General features: G+C 42.4%; 3 protein-coding genes across 4 annotated transcripts; all 3 read right to left on the reverse strand.

Moving 5' to 3' along the window:
- Positions 1 to 1,530: 1,530 nt before the first annotated feature.
- On the reverse strand, positions 1,531 to 3,933 carry LOC122625925 (integumentary mucin C.1). Of its 2 annotated transcripts, none has more exons than XM_043805986.1 (3): positions 3,848 to 3,933; positions 2,465 to 3,522; positions 1,531 to 2,371 (listed from the first exon to the last, which is right to left on the reverse strand). In XM_043805986.1, exons 2-3 carry the CDS (start codon positions 3,357 to 3,359, stop codon positions 1,863 to 1,865), a joined length of 1,404 nt encoding a protein of 467 aa, XP_043661921.1. In that variant the 5' UTR covers positions 3,360 to 3,522; positions 3,848 to 3,933; the 3' UTR covers positions 1,531 to 1,862. The 2 variants fall into 2 exon arrangements, with proteins under 2 accessions (XP_043661921.1, XP_043661922.1); XM_043805987.1 differs by lacking the exon at positions 3,848 to 3,933 and adding an exon at positions 3,579 to 3,630.
- Positions 3,934 to 10,156: 6,223 nt separating this feature from the next.
- On the reverse strand, positions 10,157 to 19,720 carry LOC122626157 (lipase 3). Its single transcript, XM_043806311.1, has 5 exons — positions 19,083 to 19,720; positions 13,426 to 13,603; positions 12,675 to 13,036; positions 12,400 to 12,558; positions 10,157 to 11,055 (listed from the first exon to the last, which is right to left on the reverse strand). The coding sequence occupies exons 1-5, from the start codon at positions 19,317 to 19,319 to the stop codon at positions 10,375 to 10,377; spliced, it is 1,617 nt and encodes a 538-aa protein (XP_043662246.1). The 5' UTR covers positions 19,320 to 19,720; the 3' UTR covers positions 10,157 to 10,374.
- A 3,698-nt stretch (positions 19,721 to 23,418) lies between these two features.
- LOC122626647 lies at positions 23,419 to 23,868 on the reverse strand. Its single transcript, XM_043806977.1, has 2 exons — positions 23,758 to 23,868; positions 23,419 to 23,705 (listed from the first exon to the last, which is right to left on the reverse strand). The coding sequence occupies exon 2, from the start codon at positions 23,620 to 23,622 to the stop codon at positions 23,485 to 23,487; it is 138 nt and encodes a 45-aa protein (XP_043662912.1). The 5' UTR covers positions 23,623 to 23,705; positions 23,758 to 23,868; the 3' UTR covers positions 23,419 to 23,484.
- Positions 23,869 to 26,563: the final 2,695 nt, after the last annotated feature.

Genomic DNA, 26,563 nt, shown 5'->3' on the forward strand with positions numbered 1-26,563 from the left:
TTTCTTTAATTGCACGTACTGCTGTTGAATGCATTCGAAACTTGTTTTAACAGTTGGCTTAAATAATTTTTTTCTGTATGCTAATTCCTAAAAACCAAATAAAATGTTTATCTTTCGGACAAAGGCCGGTTTTTCGATTGGGATGTCCCTCATTCCATGCGTTTTTTTTCCTATGACTACTTCATTTCCATAATGGAACAAAGAAAACAAAGATAAGTCTATTTAAATTGTTGACAATGGTTTACCGGAGTTTAAAATATACATATAAGTGGCATAGTTTTCGGCTGTAACAGAAACGGTTTTAAATAAGTAGCGAATGGAGCTTTCATAGCCAGAGCTTACTGTAGCAAACCCCTAGAAATTAGAGCATAAAATACTGTGAGAAATATTGGCTAATCCTTTTGATTTCTACATCCATTTATTGTAGTTATGTGGGGTCTATCATGGGTCCTTAGGTCACAATCATAAATTTATTTATAAACAAGGACAACCTTCAACCAATCTATTAATTTAATGTTTTCCTAAAAGCCTAGTGACGCATCGCCGTGAGGAAAAGTCCATAATCATCGCCAGCATGTTATAATACATGTACATATATATATTATTATTTTTCATCCCGTTGAGCTTCCATTATAGCGATATGACTAACCGCTTGGTATCGGTACATCCCACGACCTAGAGCACAGTAAGTCAGTTGGCTTAGTAAATTAGTAAATAAAGGCAAGTCAAGTGGCCAAAAAAAAAAACCCGTATCGCCAAAACCTTCGATCCGCATTCATTCGAATCACATTCAACATGCAGTTTAGCGCCTGCCGCTCAAGTTCAAATGGAAATTAGCGGTTGGTGTTTGTTTTATAGCCGATTGCTTTCAAATTCCATCGAGAGTGAGGCATAGCAAACGTGATACTCATTGCAAAACCCCAAAAAAGCCCTGTGCCCCTTAATGGATTTTCGCATGTAGATCGATGAATGAATAATCTGCCAGCCGACCCAAGTCTTCGGACCTGACCACACCGAACCAACCAGTCAGCCTGGCTGGTCCACGTGTCTGTCCGTCGGACTGACTGCGTCCATGCCGGAACATGAAGCCCAAAAATGTATGACGACAACTCTTGAGGAGATTGCCGGTTTTTCTTTGTTTGTCTTTTTTTTCCGTTTTTTTTTGCAGGTGGGCAGCGATCAGCTTGTGGGCTGCTGAATGTCTGAGCTTGTGTTTGACTTGATTTCTTGGGCGCGCTGCTTTGAAAATATACTCGTAGAAAATGAATCATATTCAGTGAATTACGTTTGAAAGAAGTCTGGAAAATACTCTAGGGTATGGTCTCTACGTAAAAAGCATTTAAAGTTTATTTTCTTCACTAATTTTACTACTACTGTTGAAGGGTATCTCATGGCTCACCTTATCCAATCACACTTGGTTGCTGCAATATTATGTCCCATTTGGAGAGCGATTTTCGGCTCAACAATGTTTAAAATACCTACTAACGCTTTGTGCAATCGCCAAAACAAACAAAACACGAAAGATGGGTGTTCATGTTTTATTTATAATTTATAAAATCGCTTATCTCACGCATTTCTCCTCATTTTTGTCATTTGCCAGACCGTTCACAAATTTTGCACAATATTCGTGTTGTTTTGTTTCATGTCTGTGTGGATTTGTATATCCATCGATATCTTCTTACGCATCGTTATTTGTTTCTTTTCATTTTTGGTTTATCACACTGTGCGGGCCGTCGCATAAAATTTAAATATTTCTGTTTATAACTCGTTTAGAATTGAAAATGGCCTAAAACAACCCGAGCATCAATCTCCACATAATGGCAAGTTGTCCGACCTTGACAAGGTCGTGTGGTGCCCACCACTCACGAGCGGTTCGTCCGCACCACCGACGAGTATCCGTAGAGCACCTCCACTCCGTCCGAGTTGAAGATCCGCTCCACACGCGGAGCTCGCGTCTGAATGGGGCGTTCTGTGGTGGTGGTGGTTGTGGTGGTTGGAGCACTGGTGGTGCTGGTTGTGGTGGTGGGAGCACTGGTGGTGCTGGTGGTACTTGTCGTGGTTTCAGCACTGCTGGTGGCACTCGCCGTAGTTGGAGCATCAGTGGTTGTAGTTGGAGCTTCAGTGGTGCTGGTGGTACTCGTCGTAGTTGGCGCTTCAGTGGTTGTAGTTGGAGCTTCAGTGGTGCTCGTAGTGGTTGTGGTGTCCCAAGCACTCGTAGTGGTCTCGGGCTGGACATTCAGCAAAGTTTCCACCCTGCTGGTGACCAGAGCAGTCTCGGTGGTTGAAGTGGTGCTGCTAGGCGCTGGTTCAGTGGTTTCCTCAGCCTCAGTGGTGGGCTTAGATGCTGTGGTGGATGAAACTAGTGGCAGTTCTGTGGAAAACATATGTATTTAGTTAGCAAGTTGGCAAGGAAGTGGGTTAAGTAAGAAATGGATACTGATATATTTTTAGATTGCAGACACACCTGTTGTTTCCTCAATCGCACCCTCAGTGGTGTCCACCTCTTCCTTTACTGGTGGCACCATCGTATTAAACTGGGGCTGCGGCTCAGTGACGATGGGAGCTGCCTTGCTAACGTATTGGTAAACAGGCACCACTGTGGTTGCCACCGACTCCGCCTGGTCAGTCTCAATGCTGGGCTTGCTATCCTCCTCCACCAATGCAGCGTCGGTGGTCACAAGCATGGAGAGCTCCACGTTCTCATGGAGTGGTGCATTTGTGGTCGTTTCCATTCGGTTCTCGGCCATGTCCAGTTCGATTTCCTCCATATGTGCGGGCTTCCGCTCGAAGTAGTTCCTTATGGTCTTTACCTCCTCCTTGACGGTGGTTTCCTCGGTCTCTGCAGTGGGAGTCGTTACTCCACCCTGTGGCAGAATAGTGGTGATCTCCAGACTACTAGTGGTGGTGACAAAACTCGGTGGCAGTGTGGTGGCTCCGAACTTAAAGATTCGCTTGGTGGTGCTCTCTGTATTGTTGGACTTTGGTGGCTCCGTGCTTGTTGATGTGGTCTGATCCTCCTCCTCCTCCGATTCGAGTTCGGCTTCCGACTCTTCGGGATTCTTGAGCCGCTCTTCCTGCGCACGCTCCATCTCCAGCTGCTGCACCACCGAATCCGGAAGCGGCTCCTCCGTCGTAACTATCGGGCTGGCTTCGGTGAAGGCCTCTCCCTCGGGACTGGTGGTCAATATCACGTCCGAGTCGACGTCCACCGTGATGGTGCCTTCCTCCACGGACATGTAGGTGGAGGAGTCCACTTCCTCGGTGGGTTCATAATCCGGCGTATCGGTGGGTTTCGGCGGTGCAGCTCTCGCGTTTGCAGCCACCACGATCAGCAGCAGAATGGCAAAGGTCCGCAACATATCGGCGGATTTTTTTTGGATTTTTGGTATTCGTGGAATGCGAGGCGGTTCAGTGGCTCGCTGGCAATGAATCAAGCGAGTGTGGTTCGAACGCGTCGAAAGCTACGTTCACGTTCACTTTGGCTGTGGCAAACTTGCTCCTGCTTCCAAAAGCTCTCTCTTTCTGCAGAGAAAAAAGGTGGTATGTTTTTACGATATTGCGAGAGGAAGGGATCTTACAAATAAGTGAATACTTTTAAACTGGCTTTAGAGCTGCATATTATTCACTGTTTATATTAGTCTTTGAACCATGGCATGCGTAATTTATTTATTTATTTTATTTTATTTTTGAGAATATCCATGTATTTTTAAACCATTTTCAAATGATTTTTCACTCTTTACTTTCTTATAAACTTCTTTAATAAATCACCAAAATTGTTGGTTCACTTTGATTATTGTTTAACACATTATTTATTATTTTGCGATCATTTTTCGCTGAGTGTCTCTACCTCAGACTGTATCACTGGCTGTTAACTGGTTCACTTTGGGGCTGCTGGCTTCCGCTCCACGTTGTTGTGACTAGTTTTGTTTGCGGCGAGGAACTAAACCGTTTGCAGCTCCGGCTCGGGCTTTTAAGGCGTTTGAAAAACTGTTCCCGGCCTGGGCTTTTGGCTTGGGGCTTAGGTTTCGCTTCTTCTGGCGGCCCAGGTGTGCGGCCAACTGCTCCTCGGGTTCGGCACATTTGATGGACCTCAAGTGCAGGTGGGCCGGCTGGAGGAGACAAGGCGCCGCGCACTTGGCCCAGAAAACATCTCTTAAATGGCACTTCCCCATCTCCATCCCCATCTCCATCTCCAGTTCAATTTCACTTTCAACGCACTCACCTGTGCTCACCTTTTGATATTGATTTTGCTGTTCGATGCTGTGGCTTTTCAGTTTCGGCTTGGTGCGGAGTGGCAAACCGGCTTTCTGGTATGGCAATTAGTTGGTTACAACTCGACGACCTCTCATAATTCGCGGTTATTCAACGCTCTGCTCCAATACGCTCTCGCATTTGTTGTTGATATTATATTAAATGAATTCGATCAGAACCAATGGTCCTCTTTGGGCCAAGTCCATTGTCGTGGCCTGAAAGAGTGTCTGATTGCCGATTGAACGATCGGAGTAATGGAACGGTTATGCGATTGGAATTTGTAAAGTAAACCACGCAGTTCTTATAACACACTTATATACACAGACATTATTTACATTTTCCCACTTTTCCAGTAACCCGCTGGGCACCTTAAACGCTAACAGAAATCGGTTCCAAGTGCATTTAAACAATGCTAATTATTCGGTTTATTTTATGAAGTGTAAATTGTTTATTGCTCATAATTTACAATCATTTGTTTTGCAACTTCCAATAATATTACCAAACTTTTAAGCCATCGCTCTTTATTTCTTAGAATATAACGATTTTAATTTTGTGAAGGATTAGATATTTATATGTCGAAAAAGAAATTCGATAAACATTTACTAAAATTTTAGCTAGGATAATAGGATTAAAAGTCTTTCCTATAGATCTAATTTTTCAAGCGGTCTAACTAAACTCGTTTCCAGTTTTAGTTCCAGTTTAATAATTTTATGCCAAGAGCAAACTTAATCCCCTGATCTATTTCCGGTGCGCTTAAAAAAATTGTTTGGATAGTTCATATTTAAAAATAAAATGGTTTTAAGTATTTGAAAATATATATAATGGGTGGAATGAAACATATTGCTGAACCTGTTACTAAGTATTTAATAATCTGTAAGAATTCATATTTTTTGGCAATTTTATTTTATTCATCAGTCGCTCAAACTTTTGCCAATATTCATGCTCATGCTGTGAGTGTTTGACATTTTCAGTAAAAGCCAACTTCTGGAATGTCTGGGGATTTTGTCAAGTGGCTTGTGCCGATTGCCATTGTTATACACTTGGTAGTGAGTCAGCTTTTAGCGGAATTCCAGAGCAGGCATTAGTATTCAATGTTGTTTTTTCTAGCCAATTTCATTTGAAATTTTAATGTACTTCCTTGCAATACGCTGCTTATCTTCCCAGTGGTCATTTCTATCATTTCTATTAAACGCATAAATTCCCCCAGCAGTATTGACCCCGCAAATTGATTCGGTGGCAACAAACTGCGTAAGCCATCGCAAAGAGGAACTTTCATAATTAGTTCTTATCGAGCCAGAAAAGCGATCACAAAACTCTCGTTTGCGGCAAACTTGGCCAACAACATAAACATGGCTGACCATAAGGACAAGTTTTATGCCAACTCGACAGAAAATGTCTTCTGGACGTGGTCGAAAATCTTAACGTCTTGCCACCACCAACGGCGCTAACAACTAGCACTGTCAACTACGCAGGGCAATAACAATAAACTGGCTGCTATTGAACTACAGTGTGGCTTGGCTTGGGTGGAATTTGTACAAGCTCACTACGAACATATGCTCTTTAGAGCACTTCACATTAAACAAGAATTTAGGTCTTGGTAACTACAAATGTTAGATAGTTAGATACTGTAGAGCTGATTGGGGAACTCCCATTTTACATATTCCTATTTAAATTAGTATGACAATATCTACTGTACCGCCTAGTTCTAGGTTTTTGCCTAGTTCAGCGAAAGTGGTCGGCTGAGAAGTCAGTTTATACATACTCGAACTTCTTTGCTGGGGGCGTGTTTTGGCCAATATGATTTATCTAATGATTGGCTTCCTCGGCTGCTTTAAGACCTGCCACTCACTCGGCTTGCATGCCCAGCAGACACCTTTGGCCAACTTGAATAACATCATTAAGCGCTGAAGAAGGAAGGAAGGAAGGAGTCGGGTGGCTCTCACTTAAATTGAGCTCCTGCCTGTCCTCAGAATGCCGGACACAAAGGCCACTTGGCAGGCGTCCAACGTAAATATGACTTATAAAATGGTACCGAAAAGGACTTTTTGGCAAGCAAATTAGTTTGTTACACTGATGATGGAGCTGGTGCCTGGCTCTCAGCACTTTGCCGAAATATTTATGCAAAATGTACGCAGCTGAAGGGAAGGTGATGAATCGAGAATTCAATTTTCCTCGGCGGCGGCTACTTGGAGTGTAAACAAAGTATTAATCATACGCCCTGTGGGCCGAGTCGAACCAACGAAGAAGAAGTCATTAGCAGGCGGCCGGGAAGTGACTTGAAATCATTATTAATTTTAAAGCGCCGCCCGACTAAAATCAATGTTGATAGTACTTACCATTCGGGCAAACGAGAAATGTAATTTAAATACCAAGTGAAATAAGCTTTTAGCCCGATCAGAAATGGAAGCTACGCTTCAGTTTTAATGCTTCGGAAAATCATTAGGAAAACATTTCGCATGCAAATTCGGTTCCGTACAAATGTAATTTGCCCCATCGACTTTCCCAGGACTTTGAAGTGTCGCCCACTGGCAATTTGTCCAGGGGCGTGGCACTTTATTGCTTAACGATTACGAGCGCTTCATTGGCCGCTTTCTGTTTATTTCTAAATTACTTCGAATGGAAATGTAAATTCCCTCCGATGCCGAAGTAAAATCAATCAACTCGGGGTGGAACTGCCACATACTGGCAGTGGAAAATGCGAGCTTTGTTTTTACCTCATTACTTTGTAATCAATAAGCCCTCGAAACTTTATTCTCTGCCACAAAAGTCACTCCAGTCTGGCTCCAATTCCTTTCGAGTGGCCCTTTCTTCCAAGGAAACTTGAAACTCTGCAACTCTGTTTATTTTTTAATTTTCGATTGCAAGCGAAGGCTTATTGTGCCATTGTTTGCAAAACGAAACAATAGAAAAGAGCAACTCAAAGCGAGCATTGTAATTGTATTACAACAAATTATTATTGTACAAATTGAAAAAATATTATGAGAATGCAATGGGCCTTATGCTGTCTTTTGTCTTCGCTGCAAATTCAATTATCGTATCAGAACGAAATAAATATCAGAGATTGTCGACATTTGTATAGATTCGCATTTACATATTAATCCTTAATTAAAAAGCTTCACTTAACTGTTGTTCATTGTGTTGACACAGGAATATTCATATGTCCAATGACATTTTTTCATTTTTAAAGGAAGTAATTCCTTTCGGCTTATTATATGTTTGGTTAATTAAATTGATGCGTTATGATAAAAATTATGCTGCAGAGTTTGGCTATTTGATTACCCAGTTAAGAATTGCATATTTATTAAATGTTTGAACAGCATCGTTTTGGAATTTAAATCTTATTGGGTCTCTCTCTCCCATAATTGTAATATCATTGTTTAAGTTTAGTTTCAGATATTTAACTGAACCTGTAAAGAACCTGAACCTGTAAAGAAGATATTCCAAGTTAAGTACACTGAATAGCTATATATTATCCTTTACTAAGGTTAGCTGACATTGAAGAAGCATTATCTTTAGCTAAAAGGGCAAAGTTCATCTGAAATTATATTTGAATTAATAAATTATGATGTGCGGGTGCCTGGATATGTGTGTGTGTGGCTGGCTGGAAGTGCAAACTAGAGTGTGTGTGCATCTATGGAGCTAATGACAGCCCCTGAAGGAGCTGCACAATATCATTAAAGGCCAAAACTAAATCAACGGCAACCGAGCCAAAAGCCAACTCACCAGGGCTTAGAGGGAGAGGGGAACAGAGGGCCGGAAAGAGAGGGATATACGAGAGCTAGTTGCACAGGCAAGAGCCACTAATTGACTTTAATTATTTTGTTGTACTTAATGTCTTGTTTACACGAGGAAAGGAAACAGAGAGCTGGGGAGAAAGGCGGTTGCTCTGTGGGCGGGGCACTAGCAAATCACACACAACAAAGGCAAATGAAGAGCAAAAACAGAGGAGTATCAGCAAAAAATGACAGCTGATGGAGAATGAAAAGGGAAAAAAAGTAAATGTACATGGATTGAGCTAGATATAGAAAAAATTACAGAATAATAATGGAGAGAATCACAAAAATGTAAGATGGCTTAAATTATTTTAATGCTTATTATTGATAATATGAATTGTATCGAATGAGACTTTAAACGGTAAGGGATATTTAAAGAAACGATTAAAAGGATTTTACTTAATAAAATGTAAAATATATTCGAAACATATTTGCAAAATCAAGTAAGTTTCTTTCGGTGTAGACAGCAGAAGAAAAGCCTGTCAAAGTTGGTTAAAAGCGATGTGCAAACATGTGGGCTGCCATAGCTTAGCGGGAAAAGAGCACCTTCATCTGCCCGTCTCTTTCTGCGCTCTCGCTCTGTCTCTTTCTGCGAGCGCATCCGCCTGCTAAACTTTAATTAAAGTTGAATTTGTGTCAGTTGTGTGCTCGCAACTGTGGCAGAGCGTTTGTTTCGCCTGCTGCCAGTGGATTTTTATTTTCCTTTGCTATCAACGGCAAGGATAAACAAACGAGGATTCCCTGCCATATGGAGGAAGTCCTGTTGGGGCAGGAACTTTTCCTATCAAATGTATGAAATTTCATTGGAAACTATTTTTCCCTCCTTCAATTTCAAACAAGCTAATAAATAGTTATCTAATAGTAATGCTTAAAGTATTTTTTTATAGGCTGCTATATTTTATCAAACTATTTTATTGAAAACTCTTGCGGCTGAACTATTTTTTTTTTCACTTTGACTATGGAGCGGATGCAATTCGACATTAGACGACAAGAAGCCAGCAGCCAGCAGCCACCGACAGGAACTGCATTTTTCATTTCCCTTCGGCTGGCAGTCAGCCCAGAGGCAATATCACCTGCAAGTTGTGACTTTCATGCTGGTCCCCATCCAAGTCCCAGCTCCACCTTAATCCCCTCCTGCTGCCACCCACTGTGCGCCTGGACTCGCCTGTTTATTCAGCAACAGTGCGCGAGGTAAGTTTGCCTACAACCGCAGTCTGCGTTTTCTTTTCGCCATTCGCTCCTTGTGTCGCCAGTCACCAGTCGCCAGACGACAAATGAAGGCAATTCATTGGGCATGTGGCTTTAAGTTGTCGCTGCAAGTGCACAACTGCGGTCCACGGGCTCTGCGGGTTTCCTAGGCCAAGTCCTGGTCTTGGACCTGCACTCAAACAAAACTTTCTGGGCATTAAGTGAGGCTTAAAGTAGATGAGCAAAAAATGTTGCCTCTAATCGCTATCAGTATTCATTAGGACTATAGTTAGTAGAGTGAGTAAAGTACTATCTTAGCTTTAAATAATTTGAATTTAAATTTCTCCATGATTTTTGCCAGTGTAGTCCCGGTGCTGTTTCTGTGGCTGTGACTCCTGCTGCGACCAGGATAAAGTTTTGCACCCTGGCTGTCGAAATGAGTTGCGTTTTAAGTCGCAATTAAGTGTTGGTGCTGTTGCCCGCTCCTTCTTTGAAAAGCTCCTCATCTTTCCAGCCATTGGGGCAGACTAAAACCGCAGTGGGTTTTTAACCAAAATATATACTTGCTTGGCCTTTTCAAAAGTTTGCAATTGCTTGGCCGAGTCTGCTATTAAATATAACTTATTTAAAATCGATTTCATTAGATCACATTGCTGAATGAACTAAGGTGGTAGCATAAAAATGGGCGCATTCAGAAAAATCTATATAAACCATTGCATACTTTAGCTTGTAATACGAGTATATAAAATGTAAAATATACACAATATCTTATACTCTTCTTTAAAAGGATTTAGGTAGATGAATATGGAAATCCCATTTGTTTTTGCCCAAAAATGATTCGCAACGATTTTCTTATAGTATTTATTTTTTTAAAAATAGACGTACATTTAAAGTTACTCGTAAATTTGTACACATAAATTAAAGTATTGAGAGTAGCACAGAAGACGAATCGAACAATTCTGGTGTAAAAAGTGGACGTATCGAAGTTGGGGCTCTCTGTGGGATGCTTCTTGGATGGATGGGAATGGATTGCGCCTGAGTGATTGCACCTGCGGTCCTCCAGCTGGAGAACTTGGCGATGCTGCGATCGGTAAATTGTTAAAAATGTCATCACAGTCATATGGAAGTGGAACGAAACGAGCTTGGCCACGCGGCGTCAAAGTCACGCCGGAACTTCCGTTGCGGTGGCGCTGGCAGTGGTGGTCAGACCCTCATCCTCCGCAGCATCCAGCGTAGTTGTCGTTGTCGTGGGCATGGACATGGGCATGGTTGTGGTGGGATGTGTGGCCGAAGGAGCCAAGGTGGTGGCCCTGGCCAACATTTCCATGCCCAATCCGTGGGGCAGGTGCACATTGGGCGGCAGACCCTCCATCATCTGCTGCTGCATCTGCTGGCGGAGCTGCTGGCGCTGCAGCTGCATGGCCAGGTAATTGGCCAAATTGGCCGTAAGCTTGGCCCGGTGATTCTCCACCCGGCGCACATTGCGCACAAGGCGATTGTAAACAAGTGGCTTTACATCGATGGCCCACAGGAAGTCGAGGTGGTTGAAGCGCTCCATGGGCACCAAATACTTGTCGATCACATTGGGCAGCTCGCGGGCCAAACGGTCCACTCCCGTGGTGGAGACCAGCAGATCATTCACCGAGTAGTACAGTGCCACCGGCACCTTCACCCTGGACAAGTCGTAGTCCGGCGGAGTCATCCGATTATACTCCAGCTGGTTGCGCAGGTAGCCGCGGTCGAACTTCCGGAAGTGGCCCGACTTCATCAGCTGGCCAAAGTGCTCCAGCTGCTTAATCGAAGCGCCCGAGGGCGTGTGGCTCAGCATCACAGGCAGCATGGTCTGAAAGGAGTCAAATGCATACTTTTTAGAACACATTTTGGATATATATACCTCTTTTAAAGCCATCTGTAAATAAATTTAAAAACCAAAACCTCATTTTATTACTTGGTCAATAAGCAAGGGAGAAAGTCTTTTAGGTATTGGCCCAAGAATCCCATAATTGCATAATTACATATGTGATAATGCTAAGTGTATGATTAGCCATTCGGCATCCCACACCTGTTTCCAGGACAATGTAACAACAGCGCAGCCATGTTCCGAATGCCCAGCATGGCATTAACACATGGAGGCGGGAGTGGAGGGAGGACCAACTGGGTGACCAGGAGCGACCAGGTTCATGTCGGGGCCATGGAATCGCGCCTAATTTGCATGCATTGGCGCTTGTTTTCGGTGCTCCGGCATCCCGGCATCCCGGTATCCCGGCCTGCCAGTTAATTATGCCAATTTCGAACAAGAAGATGCCGCCCACTCTTGGCGGCCGTTGACATAATAGATAATGACACCCTTTCAATGGCAGACACCAGGTCAGGTCATGCCCCTACATTCTGTATTCTACATATACTCGTACATAACTAGAGCCTCACCCACACTTGCAGCTTGTTCAAGTAATTTAAGCCAGCCGCACTTTGTGGGCCATAATTTTGATTCTGCGGGTGTTTAGCTGGCGGTCGATTATCGGGCAAAGTTTTGCCAGGGCATTGAGCATATTTAATGCAAACATCGAGGCCGCTTGGCGAAGTAAGGCGGTGTTTAACCCATTGATAATAGCAGTCCATAGTTACTACGTGGCCATTTGAACCCCATTTGAACAGTGCATAGACTGAGGGCCGAAAAAGGTATTGAGTTGCACTCACTCTTTGCGTACTTTGGGCTCACAAACGGTCGTGAGCAATTAAGGACATTCCGCACCGACATGTTGTGGCACAAACGGAAATGCAAACTATCCCCATCGACAATCCAATTGAGGCGGGTTAATTAAGTGCCAACTTAATGAAGACAATCGAAGAGGACACCCAAATCGATGCCTCTCTCAGTTTGTCTGGCGAGTCACGCGAAAACGTGGCCAAAACACACCCGTAATCCAATCCGAACTGCGGATCATACCACCAGATCTAGCACACTGGAAAAAATGCTTTAGTTTTATAAAAATTAAATGAATAGAGAGTTAAGACTTTGAGAAACCAATAATGAACATTGCAACGCTATTAAAAAGGTATACTTAACATTCTAAATGAAGCTCAACTGCTGAAATCACTTCCTACCTTACGGCAATTAGAAATAATAGTAAAATGTAAGTTCTCATCCAGAGTAATGATCAAGCTTTTCTCACAGTGCCCTGCTTACTTTGTTCAGCTGTTCGGAGTTGTAGCCGGCGACCAAAAACAGGATATTCGAGCAGACGTCCTGCGTCATGGCGTTGTCGTGGCACACAACCTGGCTGTGGTCCACTAGGAATTTTGTGTTGGGCATGAATTCTGTGATGCGCAGCATTCGTGTGGCGGCCTGCAAAATGCAAAAAAAATAACGCCATGAGACGGGTGGAAATTGGAAAATGACCCAGCCGCATCTGGCGACCCCGTGCCCAAGCTCAAATCCAAAAACCCAAACCATCCACCCACCGTGAGAAAGTCGAGGAAGAGGACCAGGGTGCGGAACAGGGGGCTCTTCATGTCGTGGATGTAGGCGATGGGCGCCAGGGCGTGCATCGAGGTTATCTTCTGGGTGTAGGCGGGCTGCTCGGAGCACAGGACCCAGAAGATGGCTGTGCCCTGGGAGTGGCCGATGTAGTGGACCTGCTCGTATCCCGTCTTGCTCAGGATGTAGTCGATATTGGCCGGCAGGTCGTACTTGCCCATCTCGTGGAAGGTGAAGTCCCAGAACTCCTGGTAGTCGCTGTTCAAACTGGTGTGGTTCTTCGAGTACCGATTGCCCCGCGAGTTGCCCATCCACACGTCGTAGCCCAGATCGGAGAGCATGTAGCCTGGGTAACAGATGGAGTTTGATTAATTAACATCACATGCTGGCACTCAATGTGCATTTTGGAAATTTTTTATTAAATACCTCTGCATATGATACAAAAGGAGTACTGAAAATGGCAAAAACCAGCGACGCTACATGTACATAATAAGGTATATATAATATATTCAAAAATTCAAATTAAAACGGAAAATTCACATTTGATTGTCAAATATAATATTATTAAATATTAAATTTTAAATCATGTTTTAGCTAAATGTTTTCTTTTAGTAATTAAATTGCTTACTTTTTAAAGAACAGTTTTTTCAAGACAATAATGTATTAAAATTGTAGTCAACATTTATGGTACATTTTAATTAAAAGTAAACTTTTTCTCTTTGTAATATCGCTTACCTAATCCGGACTTGGGTCCCATTAGCACCCAGGTGGCGGAGGTATCCAGAATGCCGTGCATCAGGAGAACCGGCTGAGCTCCCTTCTTGGGAATGCGATGCATTTCCAGGATATAGCCATCCTTCGTCACCACCGTGTGCGTTTCCGATGGATATCCATATTTGCGTATTAATTTGGGCTGCATGAGCGAAAAAATAGAGGAAAAAATGGTGCGTCAGATTGAGAGAAAGGTGTTAGAAGTGCAAATCATGGTAGTGTGAAATTGAGTTGCCATGCTCCACGTTCCACCTGCCCTTACTGCCTTTTGTTTCTACCCCGTTAATTTGCATAGTTCAAATGGAAGGGCAGGTGGCGGAGACCAGGTAGACCACTGGTGGCATTATCATCTAGGAAGAATTTGCCTGGCCTTAACCACAGTCATTTCGAAGTAATGAATTTTAATTGGCAGCATCAACAAGTTAATAAAGAATTTGAGGTTAACCCTTCCATCTTGGAAAAGTCGAAGCTAAGTGCAATAGTTGCAGTAGATTATTTCTGAGGTAGACAGGTGAAGTGACATTCAAGCAACTATATTGACTTACAGAACCTTATAGAACAGCTTTATTGACACCGATGATAAAGCAAACTATAAAGCAAAGCATTGGCGATGCTTTATTGGAACTCCAGGTGACGCAAAATCCACGCGGCCAGCTCTATAAGTACATCGCCATAGTTTAACCCAGTCACGTATCACGCATACGCACTGTATGACAGCATATTTTTCTTCCTGCTGGCAAATGAATTTATAGGTTTTTTTTTCAGAAGTCCGTGATACGTTTGATAAGTCGGTGGGATTATGTAAGCCGGTCGGGTAGTGGGTGGCCGTAAGAAAATCTCATAACACCATTGTTGAAACTAAGTTATAAGCACGCGATTACCCAAATTTCAAAAGGCGCAACAAACAAAAATCAGCTGGAATGAGTGGGAAAAAGTGCAGAAAACAGAAAGAAGCGAGTCTCTGCGGGCCGACTGGCATTTTAATTAACCTTGGCAGCGAATAGCCCCTCCTGTTGTTGGCCAGAAAATAATATAAACACTGCAATTGGCCAATTGACTTGCCGGCTGGTTGGACAACATGAGGAAGTGGTACGCAAAGTAAGCCAGCGAAATGTTTTTTTCCTGCTCCGTTTCTGCATGTTTTGTATTCGGCCGATTTTTACCAAATGTTTAAGCATAAATTTCGTTTATTTGTGTTTTTTCAGCTTTATTTTTGTGTGTGTGTGTTTTTATTTTTTTGGCAATTTCCTTGCCTTTTGTCTTACGTAATTTCTTTGTTTCGAGAATGAATGAACGTGCGAACGGGGCGCAGAGAAGCCGCAGAAAGTGACTTGGCCAAGCCCCGAAAAAAAATTGCAACAGCTGCTTGCGATGCTACCCGGCAAAGTTTTTGTTTTTCTTAGCTTGACACACATTTGGCCAAACAGCCGGCCAATATTTGCGAAGCGCCGAGAAGGCGTTGCAAGATGCTCGAAAATGCAACAAAGTGCTGCCGGCAGCTGGAAATTGCCGCCCAGCGTGTTGGCCAATCTGGGGAAGTTTTGAAATTCGCACCACACGACAAATGTGCAGTAATAAAAGTTTCTGCAATACTTATCTGTGGACAAGAAAAAAGTGGCTATGTGCGGCAACGTATTAAATTAATTGTAATATTTATCATAGCGTTGTGAATAAATTCATTTAATCACAGTCACAAAATAATGTAAAATTTAACAAATCCTTTTGACACAATGGTCAGTTATTGATTGTTTAGCATTAATATGTTGTGCATATGTTTTTACAGAATTTGCTAAAATGTATATTATCGAATTATTCACATTGTCGCAAGCACAGAAAAAAATAGAATTCACCAAATCCTATTGATATAGCATAGAAAATGTAATAATCTTGTGCTAAAATAAATAATGCCGTATTCCATGATTTAATTCAATCATATGGAAATGAAATAAGCTGTGAACAGAAAACAATTAGACAAAAGTACAATAAAAGTGCACAAATATTAAAATATTTGATTAAACGTCAATTTTAAAACGCACAGTAAATAAATCAAACAAATTGCCGGGCAAACAATGTGCGCAAGCCGTGGAAAAACTATAATTAAATAAATAAGAGTGGCTTAAATGGAAGCAGAGACTGGGAGAGGCCGATGGAAAAGTAAATGTTGAACTACACCGATTTCGACCTGGGCCAATACAAAAGTGAATTGTGCCTGTTTGCTGGTAACTCGTCTACATACAAATATACCATACGGTCGGTTTCTTTTTCATATTTTTACTGTTTTGCTAACTGAACTTTTCGTTCATTCGGCTGTAAGCCGCAAATGCTTCATTAGCACCTACAAAGTCGTCTTGGGTTGCGATTAACATAATGCTCATCATGACCCACTAATTTTTGTGTTTGCCTGCCTCCGGTTTGTGTCCATGCTAATTGGCAATGTTGTGTGTGCTTGATTGTACGTACAGTGAGCACTGACCTAGAGCAACACAATCTTTTAAAATCGTATCACAACCGGTTAGCTGAAATAAATTCAACAAACTTAACTGTGTTTTGTAAAACATTCAAATATGACAAATTTATTCATATTTTCAATTTATTCAGTGTAAATAGATTAAGTCGCATAGGTGAAGTACCTACTGTTTGGGCGTGCTGGGCATCGGCTGCCATGATTTCGTTTGCTTTGTAGTTTTCCTCTACAACCCAATGCAAATTTTGCAGTGTCAACGTTTGGGGGCCTCTATTGAAAGGCGGCTTTGTGGCGTGCCTTTGATTAATTTGCATAAAACACTTTTGCTGCCCGAACTTGAGCCGAGCTCGTCAGTGGATCAGTTTTGAAGAAGACACCTCTTGAGTTTTTCGGATGGATGGATGGGCTCTGAGATATCCAAAGTGGGATATCCACTTTGAGAGCATCGCTCATTTTGTAACTGACCTTGATATTGACTTCGGCTTTTATCACAGTCATTATAATGACTGCCGTTCGGTTCGAAACGTCTCGATGTCATCGCCACCGACCCCAACCAGTTTTTCTTTGGCTGCATTTTCTGTGTCGCCGTGCTGACTTTGTTCCGATGCCGACTGACATCGTTTTAATGACATCAAAATCTTAGAGGTTAATCACATTTGAACCCGGCTCTCAAGACGACTGATCAAGTTGAGCAGCGACTTAAAAACTATGCAAATTACTTCAATCGATTAGGGCGGTAGAATACCAACAAGTGGTTATAATAAGCTCTTAAGCGAATGTTATTAAGCGAATATGATTTTAAATATTCAGGTATTTTCTTGAACTAGTAAAATTGGGTAATATTTTAGTTACAGCAGGATAATAAGATTAAAATCTAGCCTTTCAAGTCTTTGGAATTTCCTTTACAACTCATTACAACACCTAGACGTAATCAGTCCGAACGACAGCCATTTGCCAATCCGCGGCATGTTGGGCCCCCAAAGAAAAGACAATGCGGAAATCTTTAAATTCAAATTAAAGCAAAAACGAGACAATTTTATGCAAAACAAAAGCGCAAAATATCCAGAGCCAAGCCAAATGCCGAAACTATTTCCTTATTATTGGGGAAAGAGCCTTGGGCTTTCTTCATTGACAACTTGCGGGGGGAGGGGAGTGGCAGTGGGTGGTGGGCGGAAGGCGGGCAGACTGCTAACCCATATTTCAAAGTCAGTCAAGCGCTGCGGACGTGGACAGGTTAGCCTAATTGCACGTTGATCACTGTGTGGCGTTGACAATTTCAATTTGTTATTGTCTGCAGCGAGAGGTGTCCCTCTGTGCGATATAATAAATATACACATACATATGGTAGATAGATACATATCTGGCCATCTTCCAAGTCCCTTGATTATGCAAGTGGGCAACGTGCAGAAATTGTGAAGAGGCCTGGTGTTTTGTTCCGAATTTAGTTACATTGCAGACACGCGCCTGTGAACGCGCTCGAAAGCCCAGCCATGACTTTGCATAAGATTCACTTGAAGAGTACAGAGCCACTTGGGTTGACATATATGTAACTTATATACTTCTCCCTTTATTAGTTTCTGGGTCTGCGCAACGGCTCGAATCACGTAAATCGCATAAATACGTTACGTTATCGTGGGCATATGTATGCCTGAACACTTGTTAATAACTCTTTTCCTTCGGCTTTGCTTTGGTTTATTGGCTTTGTTCATTTTCGCCCGTCTGTTTGTTGACCCCACCCTGAAAGCGAACGCGATTGGGTAATCTTCAGCTCGGTGTGATCTTTGATATTTGGCTGGCAAAATCTGGTCTCTGTCCCGCAGACGACACCATGTGAAATGCAAATTTCCTGCCCTTGAGGAAATACATACATAAGTTTTTGAAAACCCATGGAAAAGCAGCCGCAAGCGCTTACAATTGTGTAAACAAACAAATGCCCCATGAAAATGTTGATCTAATTGCTGGGCACGTGAGTGTTGTAAATGAGCTCAAGGTCGGTTCGTACTTATTACGGCTATCAATTCTAAAAGCCCAGCTCATTAAACGAACTCTGATTTCTGTGACTGCCATAAAATGCTTGTTTCGTATTGGATCCATTTCAACGAAGGCTAAGCCCGGCTTTTGTTTTGTTGCAAGCGGTTTTGAAAACTAAATAAAAAACCTGATTCGATTCCATCCAAAGTGGAATCCCTTATGCAGTTCATTCTGTCACCTATTGAGTCATACACCTCGGCGTTACTTCACGCCAGCAAAGATGGTTCGTAAACCTTTTAATTAGCCGTAACTCTAGAAATAAATCCATCAGTTACGTACTCGCAGCTATGTTAACTCACTCACTAAAGTTAGACATGATTAATGCCATAAAAAGGCTACGAAATGTACACAAGTTACGGCAACTCCCCCTTTCTCTTCAAGCAAACAAAACAAATACAAAGGGAAGCGGATGGAAAGTGCAGTGGCAACTGCAGTTGATCACGACAGGTGACCATTACCACTAGTGCCACTAGACAGCTCAAATAAAATCCGTAATACTTGGTTCTCACACGAATACGGGTGCGTCGAGTCAACGAACCCTGAGAACGGGAACTTTCTTTCGGCGGCGTGGAGTGAAAAGTGTAAATTTATGTGACACACAAAAACGGTTCGACCAAAGTAAATACCAGCGATTCTGCTATTCTGCCGTACAGAACAATCTATTCAGCGTTGTTATGGGCACAACACAAAATCGCCATGGAAAACCAATGTCAATGCAGGGGGAACTCAAGCGTGGAGATTTGACCGACTTGGGCTGAGTTCATAAATCACAGCAGCTTTCTTCAAAAGTACTGTTTTAGGTTCAAACAAACAAAAGGCTTATAATTGATAATGGAAAAAACAATGATTTTCTATCTTTTACTATGTAAAAATGCCAGCCACATTAACAGTTAATAATCAATAATATTAAAGCTTTGCGAGTCATTTCAAAGGCAAGGTAATAATAAAGCTACACTGGTCTTTAATTATACTTGGTAAAGTACTATTATTCGAAAAATACCCTGTGGTAGTGTCTATAGTTTCATAGATTAATTGGTATTATTCACGTGGTCCAACCAAACAATAATGAACACATTCCGATTTGATTTATCCCTTTTGGCAGCACCTTCTATTAGGATAGACTCACCGTGATGAGGGAGGCATCCTCGAGGACATCCGACTTGAGGTTCCTTCCGCCGCCGGCAAGGTTGGCGTTGCTCGAGAGCAGCACGGAGTTGAGCAGGTTCTTGAAGCTCAGGGAGCTGTAGCTAAAGGGCGAGAGGAGGGTGAAGGCGCCGGCCCGTCCGCACAGCTGCAGAGCCACGAGGCAGTGCAGCAGCAGGGTCACCAGCAGGCGACCCTTGACCTCGACGGTGGGCCGCATCGGAAGGCCGGCAGGGGGGCAATCGTAGCCAAACTTCAAACACTCTTAAGGCGACACTCACTCCAGACACTCACTCACTACTCACTGGCTGGCCAAAGCGACTCACGCTCAGTCGGACACACAAAATGGGGCAAATTGGCAAATGCAACAGTTGCTTGCACTTAAGCGTAACGGTTACGTCGCCACTATCTTTTTTCTCCCGCTTTCGTCACACTGTTGCCAGTTACGTGTGGCGTCTTGGCACCCCGAATGTCTCGCCGGTATCCTTCGGATCGACTTTGGATCGTGGAACTAATTCCCACGGAGAGCGCGATGTATGTGTGAGATATTCCGATTCACTTGATCTTGGCGCGCTGGCGTGATTAAAAATGATAAAACTCTGCGATGGCAACCGTCTGGCTTGAGATTCGTCGTGCGACTGCCCGCTTCGTAGGCAGAATGAGCTGAGCTAGGCTCGAATTGCAGCCACGATCTGCGGGCCAACTTGTTCGAGCCGGCTCACGTGGATCGCGAGTTTGTGGATCGTAGTGGGCAGCTTTGAAACGGGCTTAAACTGATCTCAATTGGTTTGTTTCTTTTCCCAAGACTTAATCGTAACTTGAATGCCACTTGTGTGATTGTGCACTGTAAATACATACTTATAATGGTTATTATACAAATTATTTACAACCCCCTTGTTATTTTATTTTGTAAAACTTTGTGCTTTCGGCTTCTTTCATTTTATTTGTTAAACTAGTCGAAATAAAATATAGCTGATGGACATTAAAATAATATAGTTAATATTAATAATTCAGATAATTCCGCATGCTATGTCACACAAGTTTCTGCAGGTGTACATTTTGCCGACCTAGCTCAACTTCCCCAGATTAGTCAGCTGATCAACCCGACATGTTCGACGCCCCCAATGCAACTAAGCCACTCACCCCCCTTGCCCACTTTGCACTCAAAGTTTGGCGCGTGCCAATCAAGTTTTTTGCCTAAGTCTTTCGTTTCGTTTCGCTTTCGTTCGGCCGCAAAAGTTTTTGGTTGGATGCGGCGTGTCTCTGGGTTCGATCCGTTTAGCTGTTAGGCGTTGGGTCGTTGGATCGCTGGAGCGCTGGATCGTTGGATCTTTTGGCACGTACCGAGCGTCTTAGTGACTTGGTTGCGTGTTCGACGGTTGCCGCCAAGGCAATTGCAATTGTAGCCCCCATCCCAAGACCCCAACTGACGAAATATTTGGCCTGGCACCGGGTTACGTCTGCATTTGGCTAAATTAAAATGCAGGCTGAATTACACACTGTTTTGCTTTGTGCCGCGCCTGGCTGAAGGCGGGAGTTCGGGAGCAGCACTCCCCTAAATGTACATGTGTACATATATCATTGCGCGATTTGCTGTGATTGCCCGTCATTTGTGCTTTGTTTATTGTTTATCGCCGCGTTTGGCATCTGCATCTTGGGCTTCACTGGGACTTGTGTTTAGCTCTCTGTTCCCACCAGCAGCAAAGCCGCAAAGCAGCAGCTTTGGCAACGATCTCTTCCCGTTTATCTCCGATTTCTTGCCGCACCGGTTGGCCTTGGCCGGCCAATTTGTCGGGCCTTCAATGACAACTGCGCTCGGGCATTAATCATAAATTCAATAACCATTTTTACATGCATTCTTACCACATCCCATAAGCAATCAAAAGTGGCGAATATAAACAACGAAGCTTCGCGAACGCTGTCCGAAATGCCCTCGAAGAACTTATTTTCGCGGTGGACTTCTTGATTGATTTATGAGCTGCATATAAACATTTTTAGTGAATCTGAGGCTTATTTTAAAAATGGTTTTTCTTATAGTTCAATTTACATATATTAGTGAACAGTGCAGTGCAGACAATGGAATCGATCACCGATTCCGAGTGATCATATATGATCTGCAGCCTCAAGGCGAGCAAACGTATTGCAATGCACTTAAGTGGGCTGCAGAATCGCATGGCCATCGGACTTGGACTTGGAGGAATGTCATGAACACGTGCCACATGCAATCAGTTGTGGGGCAGGAGCAGGGCCATCAACTTCTTTTGACTGCTGTGATTACTATGGTGTTGCTGCTGTGCTTTTCGCCATTATCTTGCTCGGATTGTTACGACTGCAATTACGAGTATCTGGGACTTTTTTTTGGCTTCACTGAGATTCTTACAACACTTCATGCGTTGGAATTTCGTGCAGCGAAAATTATCCCAAAATGTGGTGTTTAAGCTTAAACCATTAAAAAGAGCTTTAAAAAATTGTCTAAACTGTTCAAAATAATTTGTGGACAGCTTAAAGATCAATGCAGTGTCATGATAAATTAGTGTAAATGTAAAAAAATAAATCATTTGTTTGCCACTTTTTATGGAATAATTGCAACAATTAGTTCTTAAATAACTGACTTTTTTATGATTATTATAAGTTAATATCAACTGTGTAGTTATAACTTTAGTTTGAAAGTTGCTTTGGAAATCGCAAAGCCAAAATCCCAAAAAAAGCGCATTCCCCCGTTCAAAAGTAATCGCTGCCCTGTGGAAAATTACCCGTTGTTGCGTAATAGGTTAATGCCGCCAATCTCAAGGTCGCAAGGCGCGAGTTAACTTTTTTTTTCTTGTAATTTGTTTGTCCGCTGCAGTCCGAATTTTTGTGGTTTTTGTTTTGCTCTTATCCCGCATCACAGCATGACACTGAAAATGTTTATTGGGAGCAGAGGGAAAAGGGGTAAAGTTTTTTTTGCGTCGGTAAAATCTCCGTTGTCCTCAGCCTCTTGTAAATGACCTTGTGAGGAGTGCGTGGTGGCATATTTTTCTGTGTTTGCCCACTGGTTGACACACTTTCCGGCCGACCATCTCATTTCCATATCATCTTACGCTCGCGTATATCTACAAAGTGTCAGAAGTGCTTAATTAGCGCACTTGACATCGCCACGGGCTTGGGTTTAACTACTCTGGACGGGAGCGCCTTAATTATAGTGCTTACACTTTAATGGCTCTTAATCCGCTCCCAATTGCTTCGAACTTCTAGCCCGAGGGGAACGAACGAATGCCCTGAGCTGAAAAACCTTTTGTTTTAGGGCAATATTCATCTTATAATGAACATTAAATTTTAGTAGTCAATTTAACTTGCACGTTCTAGTTGTAATTGGAGTAAGCAAAAAACAAAAAAAATCATCAAAAAACATGATTAAATGATGTTGAATTATAAACTAACTTTATGTTTGGAAATTAACATATTTTATCCCACAAAACCTAATCAGTTTTGCTGCAATAATTAAATCTTTGCTAAGGCTCAAAGTCACAGAATTATTTTGGTAAATTATGTAAAGCAATCGCCTAAGCCATCAAGTCTTTAATTGCCTAATTATAATGATAGTAACAAGACTTTTGGCCCACTTTTATGAATCAAGTTAATTGCTCGTGTCGCTGAACCCACCTAATTGCATTCTTTGCGCCAAAATCAGAGCTGGAATCCAAACTACGTCGCCTGTGGCGGAATGATCCAGACAGCCGGGCCGCGAAGGATACGCCCTGTGGGAAAGCAAACCGCCACTTAGTTGTGGCGCCCGTCGCACACCCACGTTAAAGGCGACTTCGAATAACTACAATCAGGCCGACGGCGGCAGAAAGTCCCACTTAAGTGGGGCGTTTTCTATCACCCAACTAGGGGGACTGCGTAACATGGTAGTTTGGGGTTTCTTTTATTAGCGGTTCAGCTGGGTTCGGGACTGGCTCTTCTCCCGGCGATTATGTAAAGTGATTTCTTGGCCTCGGCAAGTGGGGACCCTCGGCTGTGGCTATTACTGTCATCAATATTTGGTAACGAATTCCAATTGCCTGGCATTCCAATTTTAGGTTGATTGCACTAACTATTTTGCAGTAGTCGTAGTCGCAGATGCAGTGGCAGTGGCAACCCACTCGGGTCGCTTCTCTCCAACGACTGGCCTGTTATTATATAACCTTCCAGCCAGGCGGCAGAGCTGCTCCGTCTCCTTCACTCCGATCGCACACAAAATTTTCCAAACAGAGAAAACTCTGCTAATGGCGACATCGAAAGTCGTTTCCAGTCTACTCTACAAAAGCGAAAAGGCTGCACAAACCACACACGCCAGCTGTTTGACCAAACCAAATTTAATTCACTCGATTCAGATAACTAACAAGGATTAACAAGGATTCCCATCAACCTGCTTCGGGCATTGCGTCCAGAATTCGAACAATATTCAGTATCAGGGCTTGGAGTTCGGGATCTTCATCGATATTTAGTACACCACACATGGCGTCCCTCCTTGATCTTTTCGGTCGTCTCGTTTTTACCATTTTAAACGGTTTTTAAATTTTTTTTGTAATTTTTAAGAAACTCCCTCAATGCACAATTGAATTTCAGAAAGTTGCCTTCTCGACTAGGGAAAGTGTTGAAAACAATTCAGGCTTAAAATAATGCGACTTGCTTACTTGGATGGTGGGAAATACGATCTTGGTTACGAATTCTGAGCTAAAATGGTGCTTATTGTTGGTTGGGAAGAACTTGAGACCAAAACCAAATTTGGGAGAATATTTATAAAAATATCTAAATATGAGTAAGGAATATATACATTAATAATATTAAATAATAAATTTAGTATTTACAATATTAAAATACTTCGATTGGGGTTAGGGCATTCCCGCTAGTAGTTTTAAAAACGAGTCTATTGCAGTTTTTTAGCCAACTTTTATTGTATTTTGGCTGTGCTGGCAAAACGAGACATGAGACACAAGACACGAGACACGAGGCAGAGCCCCAGCGGTGTTGTTTGTTTGCTTTTCCGTGCCACAATAACAACAACAACAACAGCAACCACAATAACAACAACAACTACAACAACAACAATAACAACAGGTAGCTCGAATGCCTTGCCAGATTTGTCATCCGCCAGATATACAACAGCAACACAAATAACAGCAATATCGAAAATGTTGGTAAATGTGTCATGGTACCAGGCAACCGTCTCTGTTCCTGTTTACATATCTTGCATTATTTCTGAGCAAAAATGCCAAAACAAAAACAAAAACAAATTTCCCAGCCAGCAGGTTTTTGTGAGTGAGTGTTTTCGTTTGAGTTGCCTCGATCGTTCGATTGACACACATCCCATTCCAACATCCCAAAAAATTGATATGGGGATATATGTATAACATGAACTGGATGTCTGCTCCAGCTCACGGGATTTGTTTGTTAATGTCGCCAGTTGCGGATTCTAGTCAACGTCTGGTTCAATTTGCTGCCATTTGTTGCAGATGACAAGGCGGAAAGATGATGTCTAATGGCAATATTTGTGACTAGCTAAAGGCGCCGCTGCATTCGCCAATACCATTTAAATATAATACCTTTTTAAACTAATTGCATTTGGCTGGTATTTAAAGTTAATGTAACACAGTTTCCAGGCCCGAACCTCTTTCGAATTAAATAACTTTAAGGTAACTTCCTTAATTAAAACACAAGCTTCCACAAGACCGGTATCATTTTATATGGCCAAATAGACAAGAAATAAATAACCCAAAAGGCCTATACAACAAGCGCATAAGACACTTTGCATATCTGCCAGCTAAAGCATAAGTAGTCCAATTTGGAAAAAAAATAGAGCTCAAGCTATGATAATTAGCAGTCGTATATGTAATAGTGTTTCCCCCAGCTGGTTCTGGTTTTATGGGCCGCCATAAACATTGCCCCCCTGTCCATACACTCACTTTTTGTGACACACAAAGTGCGCAAAACACGTAACAATTAAAAACATTAAAAGCATTTTATATAACACCGCAGAGACAGCCGAATTATAAGCACTTCACACGCTTCAAACCTTTTGCACTGATCCCCAACACACCCTTTGGGAAATCTGAGTCTAGTTTTGACACAGCTTCGACGGACCCGTAATAATAAGCAAAAAGCTGCCACAAGCAAAAAGGCTGAGAAATAAAAAACGTTTATTAGGCTTTGACAAGAAAACGATCACATAACACATGGCAAATAACCGAGACCTGCTGAAGATAATAAGACAGGCAGTTATGATACGAATTAGATATTATGCGATTGAATTTAGCGGTGTGCCAATAAAGATCTTGAGTAGGATATAGAAGATAAGACAGATTACTTTACGTATCCGAGTGTAAAATTGTTTGAAATTAGCTAAGTGTATATAAAGATATAGTAAATGAGACACAATATCATATACGAACTGGAAATTAAATTGCGTCTCACTTCAAATAAAGATCATTTGTTAGATAGAGGAACTTAAATTTAAGCATCAGCAGCTACATTTAAATTGTTTCACGTGTTTTTCAAAATGCAAATTTCCAGTGCAGCCTCAGCAGTTTGTCCAAGAGAGCGTTAGCCGAAATTATGTTAATTGCACAGATGCAAGCTGCATTTGTATCTGGACCTCTGCATCTGTATCTGTATCTTTGCGCCGTAAAGGTGGCCGTATCTGTGGGCCATGCGAATGCAAATTAGACGCCAGAGTGGAGAGATTGCCCCCGAGAATGTGTTTTGGTTTCGGTTTGGGGGGCTTCGGGGTTTGGTTTGCCACGCATAAATTTCCTCATGCCTGAGCGATTCAAGCGACCATTTTGCAAGTGGCCCACGGGGCAGGGTAATGTGGAAATGCGAATGTTTATGCTGAAATATGTTGAAAGGATATTTTATTGAGCGAGATCAAGTGGGCGGGGACAAACGACTGAACGAGTGAACGGAGCCCCGTTTGTTCAGCCACAAAGTTGCATAATTAATTTGTTTACACAGTTGTACACGAACTCAACGCAATTTTCCGGGGGCTGCACTACAGCTAATAGGGATGTGGGCAAAAACCTGGTCACTCCCAAAAAGAAATTGCACGGCAGAATTTCATATAAATTCAATTTGGTGGTCTTAAATTACAGTTCAGTTAAAAACTAAGTGAACCCGCAATTGTGAGGCTTAAAAAAATAACAAATTTATACATACCTCAGCTCTTGTCATATTGGCATTTCATTTGAGGGGGGAAGCACTTAAAAATGAATTATTATGCAGCTCGAATGTATCTGGTATAATTTTCCACACGAACTTAATGCCAGACTGTCATCGAGCCACATATGGATTGTACATTTGGACAAGGGTTATATCATTAACTGTATCATCGATAAAAGTGTTCATATCCAGTGAATATTTATTTATACTTGCTGCCATCCTTCGGTCTATTGCCTTTTTATATTGTTGTTTTATTCAGTGTTTATTATGGCTGCTTATATGCAC

Source organism: Drosophila teissieri, chromosome 2L, assembly GCF_016746235.2.
Source record: "Drosophila teissieri strain GT53w chromosome 2L, Prin_Dtei_1.1, whole genome shotgun sequence".
NCBI lineage: Eukaryota > Metazoa > Arthropoda > Insecta > Diptera > Drosophilidae > Drosophila > Drosophila teissieri.